The 17,506-nt window shown below is 54.3% G+C and overlaps 2 protein-coding genes across 3 annotated transcripts; one reads left to right on the plus strand and one right to left on the minus strand.

Moving 5' to 3' along the window:
• Positions 1-232: 232 nt before the first annotated feature.
• CCS (copper chaperone for superoxide dismutase) lies at positions 233-13,914 on the minus strand. 2 transcript variants are annotated; one of them, XM_047775169.1, is made up of 8 exons: positions 13,689-13,839; positions 13,277-13,349; positions 7,189-7,326; positions 6,799-6,976; positions 6,163-6,223; positions 793-870; positions 618-721; positions 233-533 (listed from the first exon to the last, which is right to left on the minus strand). In XM_047775169.1, the coding sequence occupies exons 1-8, from the start codon at positions 13,725-13,727 to the stop codon at positions 380-382; spliced, it is 825 nt and encodes a 274-aa protein (XP_047631125.1). In that variant the 5' UTR covers positions 13,728-13,839; the 3' UTR covers positions 233-379. The 2 variants fall into 2 exon arrangements, with proteins under 2 accessions (XP_047631125.1, XP_047631124.1); XM_047775168.1 differs by lacking the exon at positions 13,277-13,349 and having other exon boundaries at positions 13,689-13,914.
• Positions 13,888-17,148, plus strand: CCDC87 (coiled-coil domain containing 87). Its single transcript, XM_047775167.1, has one exon. The coding sequence runs from the start codon at positions 13,989-13,991 to the stop codon at positions 16,560-16,562; it is 2,574 nt and encodes an 857-aa protein (XP_047631123.1). The 5' UTR covers positions 13,888-13,988; the 3' UTR covers positions 16,563-17,148.
• The last annotated feature ends 358 nt before the right edge of the window (positions 17,149-17,506 follow it).

Consider the following 17,506-nt stretch of genomic DNA (forward strand, 5'->3'; position numbering starts at 1 on the left):
GTCCCAACTGGACATGATGAAGGAAGGGGGACAGGACACAAGGAGAGAGATGTCTGCTATGGCCCTTCAATGTGACCCTGAGAAGCATGTGGCCCTCGAGAGCTGGGTGAATTTGAAGCTAGTTTCGTTCGCCTCCAAAGCCAAGCACTGGCCCTAGACAGGAGAGCAGAGGCAGAGGGACTGCGCTCACGAAGCTGATTAAAGGACACGAGAGCACAGACAGAACACACAGTTCTATATGAAAATAATACTTTAATTTGCCAAGGGAAGATCACGGCCACCTCCTGCACACTAGGTCTCCTGGCACCGGGCGAGCAGGGCCTCTCTCTGGAAGTGGACAGCGCTCGGCAGGGTGGACAGAGAGAGTGACAGGCTGTGCTCAGAGGTGGGCGGGGGGCTGGGCTGGTTCCTTCCGGCCCTCGCCAGCGATGGGCCGGCTTCGCTCCTCCCAGATGGTGAGGCCGTCGCAGGAGCAGATCTGCTTGGGGTTCTGGAAGAGGCCTGCGGAGCGAGCGATGATGCCACAGGCCAACCTGCGGAAGAGCACGCGGTCCAGGTGAGCACCTGCCTGGCCCCTCCAGGTCTCCGCGTGCACTGCGGGCGGGCAGAGCGCTCACCTCTCTCCCGAGTTCCCTGTGATCTTGGATAAGGGATGGCCACCCCGGCCCAGGTCGTCTTCTCCCTCATCGATGACCAGGCTTCGGCCAATCACATCCCACACCTTTGAGGGGAGATAACGGCCTCAGACAGTGGACCTGTTAGGAAAGGTCCCCACCTTCTTTCCCACCTCACCTTCAGCAGCTCATCCTCCATCCTGAAGACAGCCCGGCCATCAGCATCAGCACGGACGTTCCCTAGGTCCCCGCGGTGCTGCAGTGAGACAGGGCCGGGGGGGAGGGGAGGGGCGTACAGCTGCTACCTTTTGGCTTCCCAGAATCTGATTCCCCTTCCCCAAAGTACCAGCATCCCGCGGGGACAGCAAGGTAGGATGAAGGCACAGCTCAGGCCACAAGGAAGGCAACTGGACTCTCCCTGCCTGGAACTAAAATTCTGGGCGGAATGACATGGAAAATAGCTGTGAGCCCCTTCCTAGGAAGCTGCGCCCACCTGACCAGGCTGCTTCTCCTACAAGGCGGCAGCCAGGGTGCATGCCAGACTAGGATCTAGCCTCGTTCCTGCTTCTTTCCAAGCCCAGTTCTCCAGCCTCCCACTGCCTCTGTGAGCCCCTGGCCGCTTACAGTTTCCTTGGGCCTGAGGTGGCCAAGCTTGGCTTCCTACCCTCAGAGACAGCTGACCTTTCCCTGCTGCTGGCCTCCGGGAACAGAGAGAAGAAACACAAGGGGCAAAGGGCGTCTCCTGCCTCTAAGACCCGGCTCTGCCCACCTTTATTACTCTCTTGAAGGTAATAAAAATGTCCTAAGGCAGCTACAGGGCACCTCCTGCATCAGACGCCCTCTGCCAAGCTGGGTGGGGGCAGGCATATGCACTATATGGTCAACCACCCTCGAGGGGGTCAGAGACAGTGGGGAGCCAGACCTGGGACAGACCAGTGATTACAAAGCACAGGGTTAGCACAATAGTGAGTGGGTTTTCTGCCGATAAGACCCTACCAATGAGTCATGGAGACCCACGTCTTGCTGTGTAAATAAACTGTCCCCAACCTGACACTTTGGGCAGAGGTAAGAGCCTATGCCAGTGTGGGCTGGTACACCCGGCTTTGCTGCAAAGCACCGTCACAAAACATGTCACCATGTGATGGGGCTGACAACAAGCTGCAAGAAAAGCCACTCTGCTTTTTCTTTTTCCCTCTTTTTAGGGCTGCACCCATGGCATATAGAAGTTCCCAGAAGAAGGGTCGAATTGGAGCTGCAGCTGCCGGCCTACGCCACAGCCACAGGCACAGCAACACCAGATCTGAACCACATCAGCAACCTACACCACAGCCTGAAGAAACCCTGTATCCTTAACCCACTGAGTGAAGCCAGGGATCAAACCTGTGTCCTCAGGGATACTAGCAGGGTTCTCAACCTGTTGAGCCATGACAGGAATTCCCGAGCCACTCTGCTTTATCTTGTTCTCCTGAGGGACATCTGCTGCTTATATCTGGCACTTTTTGTGATGCCTGGTGTTGGGCCTTTTATGGGAGAAAGATAAAGGAAGGGGAGGCTAGTTCCCACTGTGGCGCAGCGGGTTAATGGTCTGACTTGTCTCTGCGGTATTGCTGGTTCAATCCCCAGCCCGGCGCAGTGGGTTAAGGATCCAGTGTGGCTGCAGCTGTGGTGTCGGTTACAGGTGCAGCTCAGATTTAATCCCCAGAACTTCAAAATGCCACGGGTGTGGCTGAAAAAAGGAAAAAAAAAAAAAAGGAAAGGGAGGTATTTCCAGGACTGGGCAGAGGGAGTGAGTGGCCTGGTGTGTGGCTCAGAGGAGTAACCTGGGGTGGCAGGGGGTCGGGAGAGGCAGCCTTTCTAGTCCCTCACCTGCCCACGGGTGGGAAGAACTGGGCCAGGTGACACTGAATGTCACACCAAGCAGCCATTGCAGGGTCTGTACCCTCGGGCACTGGGGGGCCAAGAAGGTTTCAGGCCAGGGGCATGACAAGGAGCACTTCCTCCAGTACAGTGTATTGGAGGGACTAGGGGAGAGAGGGGATGGAAGCTTAGAAACCAGTTAGGAGATGTGCAAAGGGACAGCCAGGCTTGGATGTGAGCTCCCACACTGAATTCACTTCCGTCTGGGCAAAACCAGAGGCAGAAACCCAAAAGGAATGTGCCAGTCATCCTGGCGGCCTGGACACACAGCTCTTGCTCAAGTCTTCCTCCGTCCGAATCAAGGGCTTGGGTCCAACAGAGAGGGGCCCAAGCCAAGCGATAGGTGGCAAGGTGGCCTCTTGCACTTCAGAAGCTCCACTTCCTAAGAGGCCCAGGGCTGCCCGTTTCCAGACCGCCTTCTTGCCGGTTCAGGCCCCCAGGGCTCTGTCTCTGGAGCACCCTCTGCTGAGCCTCTGTTCCCACTCTGCCCTCTCCACCTGCCTGCTCAGCACCTTTCAAGGCTCAAGGAGGAAGACAGCTTCTAAGATGCACCCCCTGGGTTCACACCATGACACTCCACCACTTAGTGTGGGCCAGACCTGGCACCACCACCAAGATTAGCTTACAAGATAGTGTGGCTTCAGGGAGTTCCCTGGTGGTGCAGTGGGTTAAGGACCCAGCATTGTCACCGCAGTGGCTTGGGTTGGCACGGATTCGATCCCTGGCCTGGGAACTTTCACATGCTTCACGTGTAGCCAAAAAAAAAAAAGGGTGGCTTCAGACTTGGATGTCCTTTCTCTCACTCACTTGCCCTGAGGGAAGCGAGCTGCTGGGCTGTGCGCTGCTCTAGGGAGAGGCCCACGTGGCAAAGGACAGAGGTCTCTGGCCAACAGCCAGGGAGGCCCTGAGGCCTGCCAAGAGCAATGTGCATGGGCGTGGAAGTGGGTCCTCCCCACACTGAGCCTTGAGAGACTCTCATCCAGAGGCCCCCAGCTAAGCTTTGCCCTGAAAACTGCCCCAATGAAAATGATATGACAAATCCTTGTTGTTTTAAACCCCAAAGTTTGGAGTCATCTGATTCTTATTTAGAGGTAACTGATACACAAATGCTAGCACGGTGCTGCAAGATGGACCCAACAGAAAGGCCTCCCCAGCTCTCGAGGGTCAGGGGGTGGAGGTGAGGAGTAAGTAAAAACTTTTGACCATTAGAAACATGATGGAGGAGTTCCCATTGTGGCTCAGTGGGTTAAGAACCCAACCTGCATGAGGATGCGGGTTCAATCCCTGGCCTTGCTCAGTGGGTTAAGGATCTGGCATTGCCGCAAGCTGCAGTGTAGGTCGTGGATGCTGTGGCTATGGCACAGGCCTGCAGCTGCAGCTCTGATTTGACCTCTAGCCCAGAAACTCCCATATGCTGCAGGTGCACCTATATTAAAAAAGAAAAGAAAAAAGAAAAAGGAAAAGAAAAAAAAAAGAAATGTGACAGAGCTATCAAAAGTTTAAAAAAAATCAGTTACATGAATTAAGAAACACATCACAATGCAATCCTGCTGTATACCACTGGGAACTATATCTAGTGACTTGTGATGGAGCACGATGGAGGATAATGTGAGAAAAAGAGTGTGTGTGTGTGTGTGTGTGTGTGTGTGTGTGTGTGACTGGGTCACTCTGCTGTACAGTAGAAAACTGACAGAACACCGTAAACCAACTATAATAGAAAAAATAAATATCATTATAAAAAAAAAATAAGAGGAGACTCGGAAGGGGGTTGGGGTGAAAAATAAACACTGACACCCAGAAAAAAAAAGAAAGAAACACATATCCTGCTCTCGTTTGTCTGCCCTGGTGCCGAATCTCCATGACAGGGAACACGAGGCGGGGACAGAATCAGGTGTGTGTGACACGGCGTCAGGAAGCACCACACACATCCCCGAGCGAGGCGGGCCTCCAGGAGGTCATCTAGGACAGTTTCAGGGTGACACTGAGACATCTTTAACGCCTCGCTAACATTTGCTAATCACTAGCAAAGATAATATAGCAGGCTGCAGTTCCTAGCAGGTCCCTGTTTTGGGTTTTTTTGTTTTGTTTTGTTTTGTTTTGGCTGCTTAAGTTCCTGGGCCAGGGATTGAACCCTTACCAGCAACGACTAGAGCCCCTGCAGTGATAACACCAGATCCTTAACCTGCTCCTACATTGAGGAGCACGAGGGAACTCCTACAATGATTTATTTTTACAAGGATTCTCCGCTTATGGCTAGAAGCACTGGTTTTCTGCTCTCTGTTGCAATACTGAGTTTCTTGTTAGAAATAAATCCAGGGAGTTCCTGTCGTGGCTCAGCGGAAATGAATCTGACTAGCATCCATGATGACAGGGGTTCGACCCCCAGCCTCGCTCAGTAGTTTAAGGATCCGGTGTTGCCGTGAGCTGTGGGGTAGGTCACAGATACGGCTTGGGATCCCGCATTGCTGTGGCTGTGGCATAGGCGGGCAGCTACAGGTCCGATTCGACCCCTAGCCTGGGAACCTCCATGTGCTGCAAGTGTCGCCCTGAAAGCAAAAAGAAAACAAAACAAACAAAACACAACGCTGAGTAACTAAGAGAACAAGCAGTACTCAGAGAAGACAGAAATCATCAAGGCGGCACGCGACTCTGCCGATGGGGAAACAATCTTCTGGTGCAAAATGACTCCAGGGTCAGGAGCTGCAGCTTCAGGGATGGGTGTGTGTGTGTGTGTGTGTGTGTCTGTCTGTCTGCAGTGTGCAGTGGCTTCATGTGGGGGATCTTAGTTCCTAGGCCAGGGACTGCCTAGGCTGCAGTGGTGAAAGTGCCAAATCCTAACAACCAGACCTCCAGGGAACTCCCAGGGCTGGCCTGTTTTTTTTTTTTTTTTGGCTGCACCCAAGGCATTTGGAAGTTCCTGGGACCAAACCCATGCCACAGCAGGGACCCGAGCCATTGCAGTGACAATGCCAGATACTTAATCTGCTCAGCCACACAGGACTCCAGGATGGCCTTTTTCAGTTTAGGCAAAACGTTTAACTTCCCCACTATCACCTTCTCCAGGAAGCTTTCTCTCCCTGCCGTGCCCCTCGGGCTGCATCAGGTGCTTGCTCTGGGCCCCCAGGGCCTCCCTGCACTGCAACCAGCAAATTCTCCGTCGCCTCTCTCACCTAACTGGGAGTCTTTATTTATTATTTTTTTTTCAGGGCTCTACCTGCGGCATATGGAAGTTCCCGGACTGGGGATTGAATTGGAGCTCCAGCTACCAGCCTATGCCATGGCCCCAGCAGCACCAGACCCAAACCACATCTGAGACCTACACCGCAACTCATGGCAACACCAGACCCTTAACCCATTGAGCGAGGCCAGGGATTGGCCCCGCATCCTCACAGACACTATGTTGGGTTCTTAACCCACTGAGCCACAACAGGAACTCCCCAGACCGTGAGTCTTAAGGGGCAGGCCTTGAACACAGAAAATGTCAATAAATGTTCCTAAAGTGAACAAAATAAAGTGAGGGAAAAAGACCCACCAAAAAGGAATTGCATTCTCAGGACCCAAGAGCTGCCTGCCCTGCCTCTGAGACCCTGGGTCCTCTCTCAGCCCAAGGCTCACCCAGACCAACACTTACCCGGTCAGAGTCCTGGGGGCCCCCGTGAGACATCCCATCAGGGTTAAAGTGGTCCCCACAGCTAAGAAGAAAAGACAGCACGTGCGCAGTGAAACAACGGCTCACGGGCCAGGTGATCCAAACTCTTATTTGAGCTACATTTGTTCCATTCATTCATTCATCCATCCGTTCATTCAACAAACAGGCCCATTCTGTGCCAGGCTCTGGTTTGAGGGCACTAAGAATTGGTTATGGGACCTGGCCCTCAATAAGCTTCCAAGGGAGACAGAGATGAGTAAACAAGTCATTGCATGACAGGGTGACACACACTGGGACATGGAGATCTGACCCCGCTCTGTCCAGGAGTCACCTGCCACCTTGGAGGCAGTAAGGCGGCTACGAGCAGGAGTGTCAAGGTCTGATTCTCGTTCAAATCCCCACTCTACCATGTACATGCTCCAGGGCCTTTTAACCAGCCATTTAACCTCTTGGAGCCTCAGTTTTCTCATCTGTAGACTGGGCCTGTGTATCAGCCCCTGAGGGTACTTGAGAGGGCCAGATGTGAGAGTGTGTAAAGGGCTGAGGACAGCCCCCTGCGCACAGTGGGTGCACCACTGGGGCGAGGATGATCCTATCAGGAGGTGACAGAGGACTTGCCTGTTGCAGTTCCTTGTGAGGTCCCCGAACTGATGGACGTGGAGTCCGTGCAGCCCAGGCTTCAGGCCATCAATGGTCCCCTCAATGAGGCAGCGTTCAGGGGTCAGCTGTAGGAAGCGCACTATCCCCTGCACAGGGCCAGAGCCCCCCAGAATGGCCACCGCGGCCTCCAGATTCTCTGTGGGGTATCAGACACCAGGGCTGGCTCACCACCTCACCCAGCCCCACCCCTTCATCTGCTTGGAAAGGGCACGGGGAGCCCCACCTAACTTACACATGGTCCCCAAACCGACCCCAAGCCAAAGCCCCCAAATCCTAGCGTTAGATCTGCATCACACCCAGGCCACTTCCTTCCCAGAGAGGCCAAGGCCAAGGCCATAGTGTACTCACGCCAATGGCCACTGCCCATGCCTTTGAGCACTGCCTGCCGCCCGGTGTCTTCTAGAAGGGCCTGCACCACCTGGCTGGGCAGGGTGGTCTGTACCAGGACCATCTGGTTCTCCAACTGTACCTCCACACTCTGGATACCTGGGAGAAGAGAGGGGGCAGAGGGCAGCACCTATGGCCCAAGGCAAGTTCTGAAGCCGCCTTCTAGCTGTATATGGCACTTGACCCGTTTCTTTATAAATAAACTGGGGATAACGCCGCCTCGCCCCTGGGGATTGGTGAGTCCTTATTACATGCCAGGCATTATTTATAACTTTTGAAATATAGATTAATTCTTTTAAAAATGTTTTTTTATAGGAGTTCCCATTGTAGCTGAGTGGGTGAAGAACCCAACATACTATCTCTGAGGATGTGAGTTCCATCCCTGGCCTTGCTCAGCGAATTAAGGATCCAGTGTTGCACAAACTGTGGGTCGTTCACAGATGTGGCTCAGATCTGACATTGCTCTGGCTGTGGCGTAGGCCAGCAGCTGCAGCTCTGGTTCAACCCCTAGCCCAGGAACTTACATAGGCTGCAGGTGCAGCCCAAAAAAGGAAAAAAAAAAAATTAAATTAGGGAGTTCCCATCGTGGCGCAGTGGTTAACAAATCCGACTAGGAACCATGAGGTTGCGGGTTCGACCCCTGGCCTTGCTCAGTGGGTTAAGGATCCGGCGTTGCCGTGCAGGTTGCAGACATGGCTCAGATCCCGCGTTGCTGTGGTTCTGGCATAGGCCGGTGGCTACAGCTCCGATTCAACCCCTACCCTGGGAACCTCCATATGCCTCAGGAGTGGCCCTAGAAAAGGCAAAAAGACAAAAAAAATTAAATTAAAATGTTTTTATAGAAGTAGGCTATCAGGAGATCCCTGGCGGTGCAGTGGATTGAAGCACTGGCATTGTCACAGCTGTGGCTCAGGTTGTTGCTGTGGCGTGGGTTTGATCTCTGGCCTGGGAATTTCCACATGCCGTGGGCTTGGCCAGAAAAAAAAAAAAGTGCGCTATCAATGGCCACATTATTCATGGTAGTCAAAAGATGAAAACAACCCCAAAGTCCATCAACTGATGAATGGATAAATAAAATGAGCACCCATACAGTGAAATAGTATTCAGCCATAAAAAGGAATGAAGCACTGATAATGCTACAGCATGGATGAAACTTGCAGACATTATGCTAATGAAAGCCACTCACAAAGACCACATATTAGATGACTTCATTCTGGATGAAATGTCCAGAATCGGTAAATCTATAGAGCTAGGCAATAGATTAAGGACTAGGGGAATAAGGGGCTGATAGCTGAAGGGTGCAACTTGCTCAGGAGGTGATCAGATGTCACACTGATGGTGGTAAGGGATGCACAGCTCTATGAGATCACGAAAGCCACTGCATTGTATACTTTATCGGATGGATTGTACGACGTGAATTATATCTCTATGAAGCTGACGCACATGCAAAAGGGGGCTCTCACCATCGTCATGAAAGCTAACATTTACTGAGCAGGCACTGTGAGCTTTTTCTTCCTTTACCTGCGCTAACTCAAGAAACCTTGTGAGTTGGGCACTGTTATCCCCACATTACAGGTGAGAAAACTGAGGCACGGAGGAATTAGCTGCTTGCTCAAGTCACACTGCAGCAACCTGCAGGACCGGGACTCACCTGAGCACTTCTGCTGAACACAGGTCACCCTGAGAAGCAGCTCCCTGCCTCCAGGCTTGGGGGGGGGGCTCCTCAGGGAGCTCACAGGCTAGGGGAGAACCCAGACTCCACTTGGATTAACCCTCAGGCAGAGAAGGGAATAAGAGTCCCTGTGGTACAGACTAGGAACCACAGCTGTCAGATTCCTTCCAGCTCCGGGCAAAAAGGGGAGATGCTCCTGGGAGGAGGTAGCACCCAAGAGACCTGAATATTAGGCTTGGGGTTACAGATGGTCCCTCGGGCTGGCCTCCGGGTTGGCCTCCACACTGCTCAGTGATCCTGCTGGGGGAGGGGACAGAAGCCGTAAACCCATCTCCTCCACCCACACCCCCGCCCCCCTGCAAGTACAGGGCAATTCTGTGAGAAGGAAAGCCTCCGAATAACCCAACTGCCAGTTGCTTCACACAGCCTTGGAGCCCTGAGTCCACCCAAGGTGCCTCTGGATGCGAAGGGGTGCAGGGAGGATGGCCTGAGCCTCTGGGGAATGCCCAGAGCTGTGGGCTCAGCGTCACACACATCTAGATGGTGATATTGTCCTTCTCTGGCAGGTGAGGACATGAGGCTGGAGGGTGACACAGCTGGCTTCAGATCACAAAGTTCAGAGGCCTTTCCAACTCCACAGCTAAGGCTTGCTCCTCTTGCCCCACAGAAAGTAGGGCTGGGCCCCAGAAAACTGATTGTCTAAGGCTCCCAGGGCTCAAATAAGCATGCAGCATGAGGGACTCACTTGCCTCCTCAATCATGTCACAGATGTACAGTAAGCACCTGCCACACGCCCCGTTCCAGGCAGTGGGGATATAGCAGGAGAAAGCCAGCTTCCCCATAAAGCAGCCTGGGCTCCAGTGCAGGCACGCGGACAGCAGTGCACGCAGAGGAAGGGTGGGAAAGTGCAGTGTGGTCAATGAAATGGGTCTTAGGGAACAACAGGGCGTGAGCCAAGGAGGCCAGCTGGTCGAGGAAGGTCCCTCTGAGCATTAAAGCAAAGGCCGAAGGGCAGCCAGGGAAGAGCATTCCAGCAGAAGGCACAGTTTGGGCAAAGACCTGGAGGCAGAAACAACATCTATTGAGTTTTTTTTTTCCTTTTTTTTCTTTTTAAATCTATTGCATTCTAAGAAGAGAAAGGGCAGAGTGGCAGGAGCTGGAATAAAAAGAATAATAAGGAGTTCCCGTTGTGGCACAGCGGAAACGAACCTGACTAGGAACCATGAGGTTGCGGGTTTGATCCCTGGTCTCGCTCAGTGGGTTCAGGATCCAGCATTGCCATGAGCTGTGGCGTAGGTCACAGACACAGCTTGGATCTGGTGTTGCTGTGGCTCTGGCATAGGCCGGCAGCTGTAGCCCCGATTCAACCCCTAGCCTGGAACCTCCGCATGTCGCGGGTGCAGCCCTAAAAAGACAAAAGACAAAAAAAAAAAAAAAAAGAAGAAGAAGACGACATAAAGTTGTAAGCGGAGACCAATCAAGCCCAGTCCTGCAGGAAACAGGAAAGAATCTGAATTTATTTATTTATTTTGGCTGTGCCTGTGGCATACAAAAGTTCCCAGGCCAGGGTTTGAACCCAAGCCACTGCAGTGACAATGCCGAGTCCTTAACTGCCAGGCCATCCGGGAATCCCGGGAATTTAATGTTAATGCAAGGGGAGGCTACAGAGTACAGCGGTTGAGGGTGTGGGCTCCGGAGTTGAAATCCTGAATCTGCCACACACTAGCTGTGTGGTCTGAGACAACTTACTCAACCTCTCTGTTGAGTTTTCAGTTTCTTCATCTGCAAATGGAGGTACCAATACTACCTACTTCAGAGGGCTATGGAAGGCCTAAATGAGCATCTCACGTAGAGCGCCTAGAACAGTGCCCGGCCCACGGGAAGCTCTTAAACATTCCTACTTTTAGAAGACTTTAAGCAGGGCAGTGACAATATCTGATGTACGATTTTAAATATCGCTCTGGCTTTTATGTGCAAAAGCTATTCGAGGGGGCAACAGAGGCAACAGGGAGCCCAAAGATGAGGTTCTCCTTAGGTCTGGGAGCGGGGAAGTGGCTTGGATGGATGTGAAGAACAAAGCAGGGAAAAAGACACAGCAGCCAAGACTTCCTGATGGACTGGCTCTGGCACAGGTGGGTTCCTGCTCTGCACTGGGGTCTCCTAAGAAGAGCTGCTTCTCTGCAGCTAAAGTGTGAAGGCTCCAGTGAGCAGCTCCTTGTTAATGCTGCATTTCCTGAGCCCTTGACATGAGTCTGAACCAGGAAGACTGGCTCCCCAGGTGAGCGGCCGTTTGGTTGGGCAGGTATGGAGTGTGGCCAGGCCAATATCTGTTTAGTTCAGAGCCCAGAGAGGGAGAAAAGATAAAACCGCATGGTTCTAGGGTGGGTGATAAAGGCTCAAGGAAGTGAGCGTTGGGGCTGGGAAGTCCTCCCACTTACCCGTAGGAGGAGAGCAGAGCCCTCTTCCCCAAAGCCCAGGCCTCCCGGAGAAGGCAAATCAACCCGCCTCCATCCCTATCTCCTCCCTATCTCTTTCTCTATCTCTATCCCTATCTCTCCATCTAACTCTATCCCGCCTCCTCTCTCACCTTCTCTCTCCCCCCCCACCCCACCCCGGACACTACAACTTCCCTGTCAGCCCATGAGAAAGCCAAGCTGATTCCAGTTACCCAGGCCCCAAAATGTAGTCACCAGAAGTCTTTACCTGGTTCCTAGGAAACCTGCTGAGAAAACTGTCCCAGGCTCTGGTTTTTGTGTTTTTTTAGGGCCACATGTGCATACAGAGGTTCCCAGACTAGGGATCGAATTGGACCTGTAGCTGCTGGCTGACACCACAGCCACAGCAATGTGGGGGAGCAGCGTCTGAGACCTCCACACAGCTCATAGTGATGCCAGATCCTGAACCCACGGAGAGAGGCCAGGGATCGAACCCGTATCCTCACGGATGCTAGTCAGGTTCATTACCACTGAGCCACGATGGAGCTCCAACTTTGCCCACTTAAACGCTGAAGAAACAGAGGCACAAAAAATCATATGCATGAGGTCTTGGTGCCATTAAGTGGCAAAGAGGGGATTTGAACCCAAAACAGTCTGACTTTGGAGCACACGCCACCTAATACTGATGACACACTGCTGCCTCGAACAGAGCCAAGTGCCACCGCTGTCCTCAGAGCCCATCACATCTCATCTCCTGCTCTTCACAGCACAAAGCCTGTGTGTTCATCTTCCCTGAGGGCAGGGGCTGTGCCTGAAACACCTGTCAACCCTCCTCCCTCAGAAGCCCCCAGTATCTGGTCTATACCTGCTGAAGGACTGGATAAATCTTTTTTTTTTTTTTTGTATTTTTGCCATTTCTTGGGCCACTCCCATGGCATATGGAGATTCCCAGGCTGGGGGTCGAATCGGAGCTGTAGCTACCGGCCTACGCCAGAGCCACAGCAACGCGGATCCGAGCCGCGTCTGCGACCTACACCACAGCTCACAGCTCACAGCAACACAGCTCACAGCTCACAGCTCACAGCAACGCTGGATCCTTAACCCACTGAGCAAGGGCAGGGACAGAACCCATAACCTCATGGTTCCTAGTTGGATTCGTTAACCACTGAGCCACGATGGGAACTCCAGGACTGGATAAATCTTTAACAGAATCAAAGGCAGGCAATTTCCAGGGCCATGCTGGTGGCTCTGCCTTCACAGATCTTTCCAACTGTGCCAAGTAGGCACCAGACCAGTTAGCTGGCTTTTAAGAATCAGAGCCACCTGGAATGGAACATGGCCAGGGCAGCTGTTTACTCTGTCAAGAACACGCTGTTGGAGTTCCCGTCGTGACTCAGCGGAAACGAATCTGACTGGCATCCATAGGGACAAAGGTTCGATCCATGGCCTCGCTCAGTGGGTTGAGGATCCAGTGTTGTCATGGGCTGTGGTATAGGTTGCAGATCTAGTGTTGCTATGGCTGTGGTTGTGGTGTAGGCTACAGCTCCAATTCAACCCCTACCCTAGCCTGGGAACCTCCATATGCTGCAGGTGCAGCCCACAAAAGGAAAAAAAAAAAAAATCACGCTGTTTCTCAAACAAGAACTGCCTGTTTTCCAGGGAACGTCCCCTGCAGGGGGCTATGCTCTGCCTACCTCCTCACTCTCCAGGCACCTGAGGTTTAAGACACCAGTGGGGCAGACAATTAGAGGCAGTAGAAGAATCTGGCTGGGCAAGCCTGAGCCCTGCACTCCAGCCTCCGCCTCTGGTTCTCTGAAAACAGTCTCTCCCCAGGTTTCAATTTCTGTATCTGTAAATGGGAGTAGGGTTGGTCTAAGAGAGCTTCCTGTCCCTCCCAGAGGCCTCCAGACTGGAAGAAAAGTTTTTCGGATCTGGCTCTTACCAGCCACCCCTTGCAGGCTCCTGCTCACCGCGTCCACACAGCTCTGACAGGTCATCTGCACCGCGAACTCTAACTGCAAAGGTAGCAGGGACGGGTCGATAAGAGCTGGGAAATTCCTTCTTGCGTGATTTTGTTTCACTATCTCCCCTATGACCACCCCCAAAGGCCTGGAGTAATGGCGCCCCACGTGATTCCTCCTCAAGCTCCTTCATTATCACTCACGATCATTCAAGGACCAACACCCCCCAACATTAATGCCAAGGGCTCTGTTGGTCTCACATTCCAGTTTCGAGCCGGGGCCCCAGGCCCCAACCCAGGCGTCCGCTCCTTCCCCCATTCTCAAGTTAACGATCACCCCAGACGCCGAGGCTCTGTGCTCTGCGAGGCCCCCACACGAGGCCTCGACCCTCACCATGCAGGCAGTCTCGCGGTCCCCCGAGTCTGATGCCATCCTGGACCCAGGCACCTGCCGAAGGACCCGTTCTGTCCCGGTCGGCAAGCACCAACCCAGAACAGCGCCGCGGGGAGGCGGAGCCCGGGAAGACGCTCCTTGCCCCGCCTCCTGGTGCGCGCGCAAACAAGGCACCGCGCCTCCCCACCCACCACCAGGCTGCGGCGGGCATGGGCCGCGCAGGCGCACTTGGGCATCCGGGCCATCGTTGCCTCAGCAACCGCCAGCTCCGCCTGCCGGGCCCGGGATGCCAGCCCTGAGATGGAGCCCAATAAGCCGGAGCCAGAGCTCCAGAGGTTTTACCACCGGTTGCTGCGTCCACTGTCTCTCTTCCCCCGCAGGGCGACGCACACAGAGTCTGAGAAGCGCCTCCCGAAGGAGGTCCCCATGCTGCTGCCCCTGCCCGTCTCCCGACTGACGGTGGCGTCCCTCTGCCGCCAGGTAACGGAGCGGCTGGCCAGCAGCGGGCTGGAGGCGCGCGCGCCTGCGAAGGTACGACTCTGTTTCACCCAGGTCATCCTGGACGAGCTAAAATGCAGCTGGCAGGAGCCCCCCGCGGAACCTGGTCTGAGCCACTTGGACAATCAGAGGCTGCGGAAGCGGCTCCTGGTCTACGTGCTGCTCAGCAGCGAGCTGCTCTTCGTACGCTCCCTGCACCTTCAGAAGATGCTGTCGACCCCTGCAAGTGTCTTCACTGAATCAGCCACGCTCACCCGGTTGGCCGCCAGCCTCGCCAGGGAATGCACAACCTTCCTCACCAGCCCCGACGTCTACCGTGGGCTGCTCGCTGACTTCCGCGCCCAGCTGAAGGAAGAGCAGGCCCAAGCCCGCGGGTCCAGGCTGCGCCCGGGCGGCTCCCCTGAGGCTTTCAGGCTCTGCCCTATCCCGTGGTATGAGAGCCCTAGCTTTGCCCAAGTTCCGAATTTCAACCTCAGCCTGAACGATCTCATCCAGCTCAGCCGCCCGCGAGAGTCTGTCAGTGAGCCTGAACTGGATCCGGTAAAGGAACTGAAGTCCATTCCCCAGCTGAAGAGGAGGAAGCCTCTCCGCTGGCTGTCCTCCGTGCAGAAGAAGAGAGAAAGCAACTTGGGTTCTCCACAGCCTGCGTCCCTGCCTGCGTGCTCTGTGGCTCCCCCCAGCCGGGCTCCCGCCCCCTCCCACTTGCCCCTCTCCTTCCAGCTCCAGAGGGGCCAGTCCTTGCCCTCTCTGCGTGAGGGCTGGAAGCTAGCAGATGAGTTGGGTCTTCCTCCGCCCTCTCCTCGACCCTTAACCACGCTGGTCCTGGTTGCAGAGAGCAAACCTGAGCTGGCAGGGGACACGGTGGCTGAGGACCTGAAGCAGATAATGAGGAACATGGAATTGCATCGGACCCGCTGCTCACTGGTGGACTCAGGCCTGCCCCCGCTCCTGGGGGCCCTGACCTACCGCCCTCGCCCAGGACATCACATGGAAGAGCTGCAGAGAATGTTGAAGGGTCTGGAGGAGAATGAGGCGGCTGGGCAGCACTCCCCCACATCCCCTCCACTTGAAGCACAGCCGGTGACCGTGACTTTGAAGCTAAGAAATCAGGTGGTCCAGGCAGCCGCTGTACAGGTCTCGGGGCGAAACTTTGTGGATTCCTTCCACGTTGACGGGGCCGGAGTCTTGTACAACCACTTGACTGGCGAACTGGAACCCAGACTTGTCGAGGAAATGGATGTGGACCTCTCCGTCGGCAGTAGCATCGGGGAGATCTACAAGGAGCTGATGACTCGTGTCTCCAAAGACCACTTCTCTTTCGACCAGGGGCCCCTGGTGGAGCCTGCAGCCGTTCAAGACTGGTCGGCCTTCCTGTCCTCAGCTTTTCTAAATCAAGAAAAACAGCCTCGCGGCATCAACACCAAGCTGGCTGGGCTTTATCCCCAGGGAGCCAACACCTTACAGCACCCCCCGGATAAGATGGCCTCCCTCCTGTCACTGCAAGCAAGAAAGAGCTGGGAGAAGCGGTCCCACGGGGCCTTGTGGATGAACTGGTGGAAAACCGCTTTGTCTGTGGACGACTACTTCAGGTACCTCACCAACCAGGAGACAGATTTCCTCCATGTCATCTTCCACATGTATGAAGAGGAGGTTCCTGCGGAGCCCGTGACCCCTGTGCAAGAGACCCTAAAGATCCAGCTCCCGCCTCCCTTGCTGGAAGACGACGAACCAGACTTTGTGCCAGGAGAGTGGGATTGGAACACGGTGCTGGCGCACAGGCTAGGACCTAAGAAGAACAACCTGCTGGAAGACTCTCCCAAGATCCTGAGCCTGCAGAAGCGTCTGGAGCGGCTGTGGTCCATGCTTGAGGTCCGTGACAAGGACCGGCTGGACATGGCCGTCAAGTACAGCTCCAACGCCCGTCTCAGGCAGCTGCCGTCCCTGGTGAGTGCCTGGGAGCGGGCCTTGCAGCCCATTCAGCTGCGGGAGATCTTGCTCGGGAGACTGGAGTGGTTTGAGCGACAAGCCTCCGACCCTAACCGCTTCTTCCAAAAGACTGCCATGGGCCTGAGTCGCTTCCTGGAGGAGAGTCAGATCCGCAGCCATCTCCACAGGAAGCTCCGTCTAGTGGAGGCTCCTTTGGTTCCGCTCCTGGAGGAGATCGAGTCAGTCTTTGGCGAGCCAGTGACCTTCAAGGGGCGCCGCTACCTGGACAAGATGAAGCAGGACAAAGTGGAGATGCTCTACTGGCTGCAGCAGTGGCGGCGGCTCCGCCACCTTGTCCGGGCCGGGAGGGCCTCCCACCCACCCACCCTGTCCAGGAAGCTCAGCAGCCAGTCTCTACCAGCCCCTGGGAACACTCCCAATGCCCTTTGACCAGGCCAGGTGCCCTCAGAACCCACCCTCACCGCCATCCACCCAGCAGCTCATCCGGGGCCTCTTGACGGCTTTGAAAGAAACGCTGTCTGGGAGTGCAGGGTTCTGAAAAACGGTACCTCCAACCACCAAGGGACTGAAACTAACACTTTCTTTTGACCATGAAGTTCTCAGAAAAGAAGCCCCAAGCACAGTATTCTCATTTCTTCCAAGCTCTGCACAGTACAGCCCAAACCTCATATTTGCAGATGAACTGAGACGTCCCTTGGAGTTCCTTGCAATGGGAAATGTCAGACAGATGCAAACCATCCCCTTTGGAACACCCCACCTCAATCTAGCACACTGCACTTGATTGGCGAATTCGGGCCCCAGACCCAGAGGCTTTATGGCATAAGAGCTAAGAGCAGTGCTCTGGAGTTAGTCCATGTGAGTTTAAATCCTGGCTGTGTAACTTTAGGCAAGCTACCTAACTGTTCTGCATCTTTCCCTTCCTCCATCCAATGGAGGGGTTGGGTCCAGCTCGTCCCTCCTTCCAGTTCCAGCAGCCTGTTGGTAGAGCTAAAGTGTTTCATTAAATTTGTATCAGTTCGGGAGTTGCCGTTGTGGCTCAGTGGTTCACAAATCCAACTAGGAACCATGAGGTTGCGGGTTCGATCCCTGGCCTCGCCCATTGGGTTAGGGATCCTGTGTTGGCCGTGAGCTGTGGTGTAGGTCGCAGATGCGGCTCGGATCCCAAGTTGCTGTGGCTCTGGCGCAGGCTGGCGGCTACAGCTCCGATTAGACCCCTAGCCCAAGAAATGGCAAAAAGACAAAAAAAAAATTGTATCAGTTCATACAAGCGCATGGTTCGCAAAGTACTCGAAGGTCTTACCATCCTAACCTCCAGGATCTCAGCTCTCCTCGTAGGAAACGCCTGTTCCCAGTTTCTTGAGTGTCTTTCTGTT

This window comes from Phacochoerus africanus, chromosome 4 (assembly GCF_016906955.1).
Source record: "Phacochoerus africanus isolate WHEZ1 chromosome 4, ROS_Pafr_v1, whole genome shotgun sequence".
In the NCBI taxonomy this organism is placed as follows: Eukaryota; Metazoa; Chordata; class Mammalia; order Artiodactyla; family Suidae; genus Phacochoerus; species Phacochoerus africanus.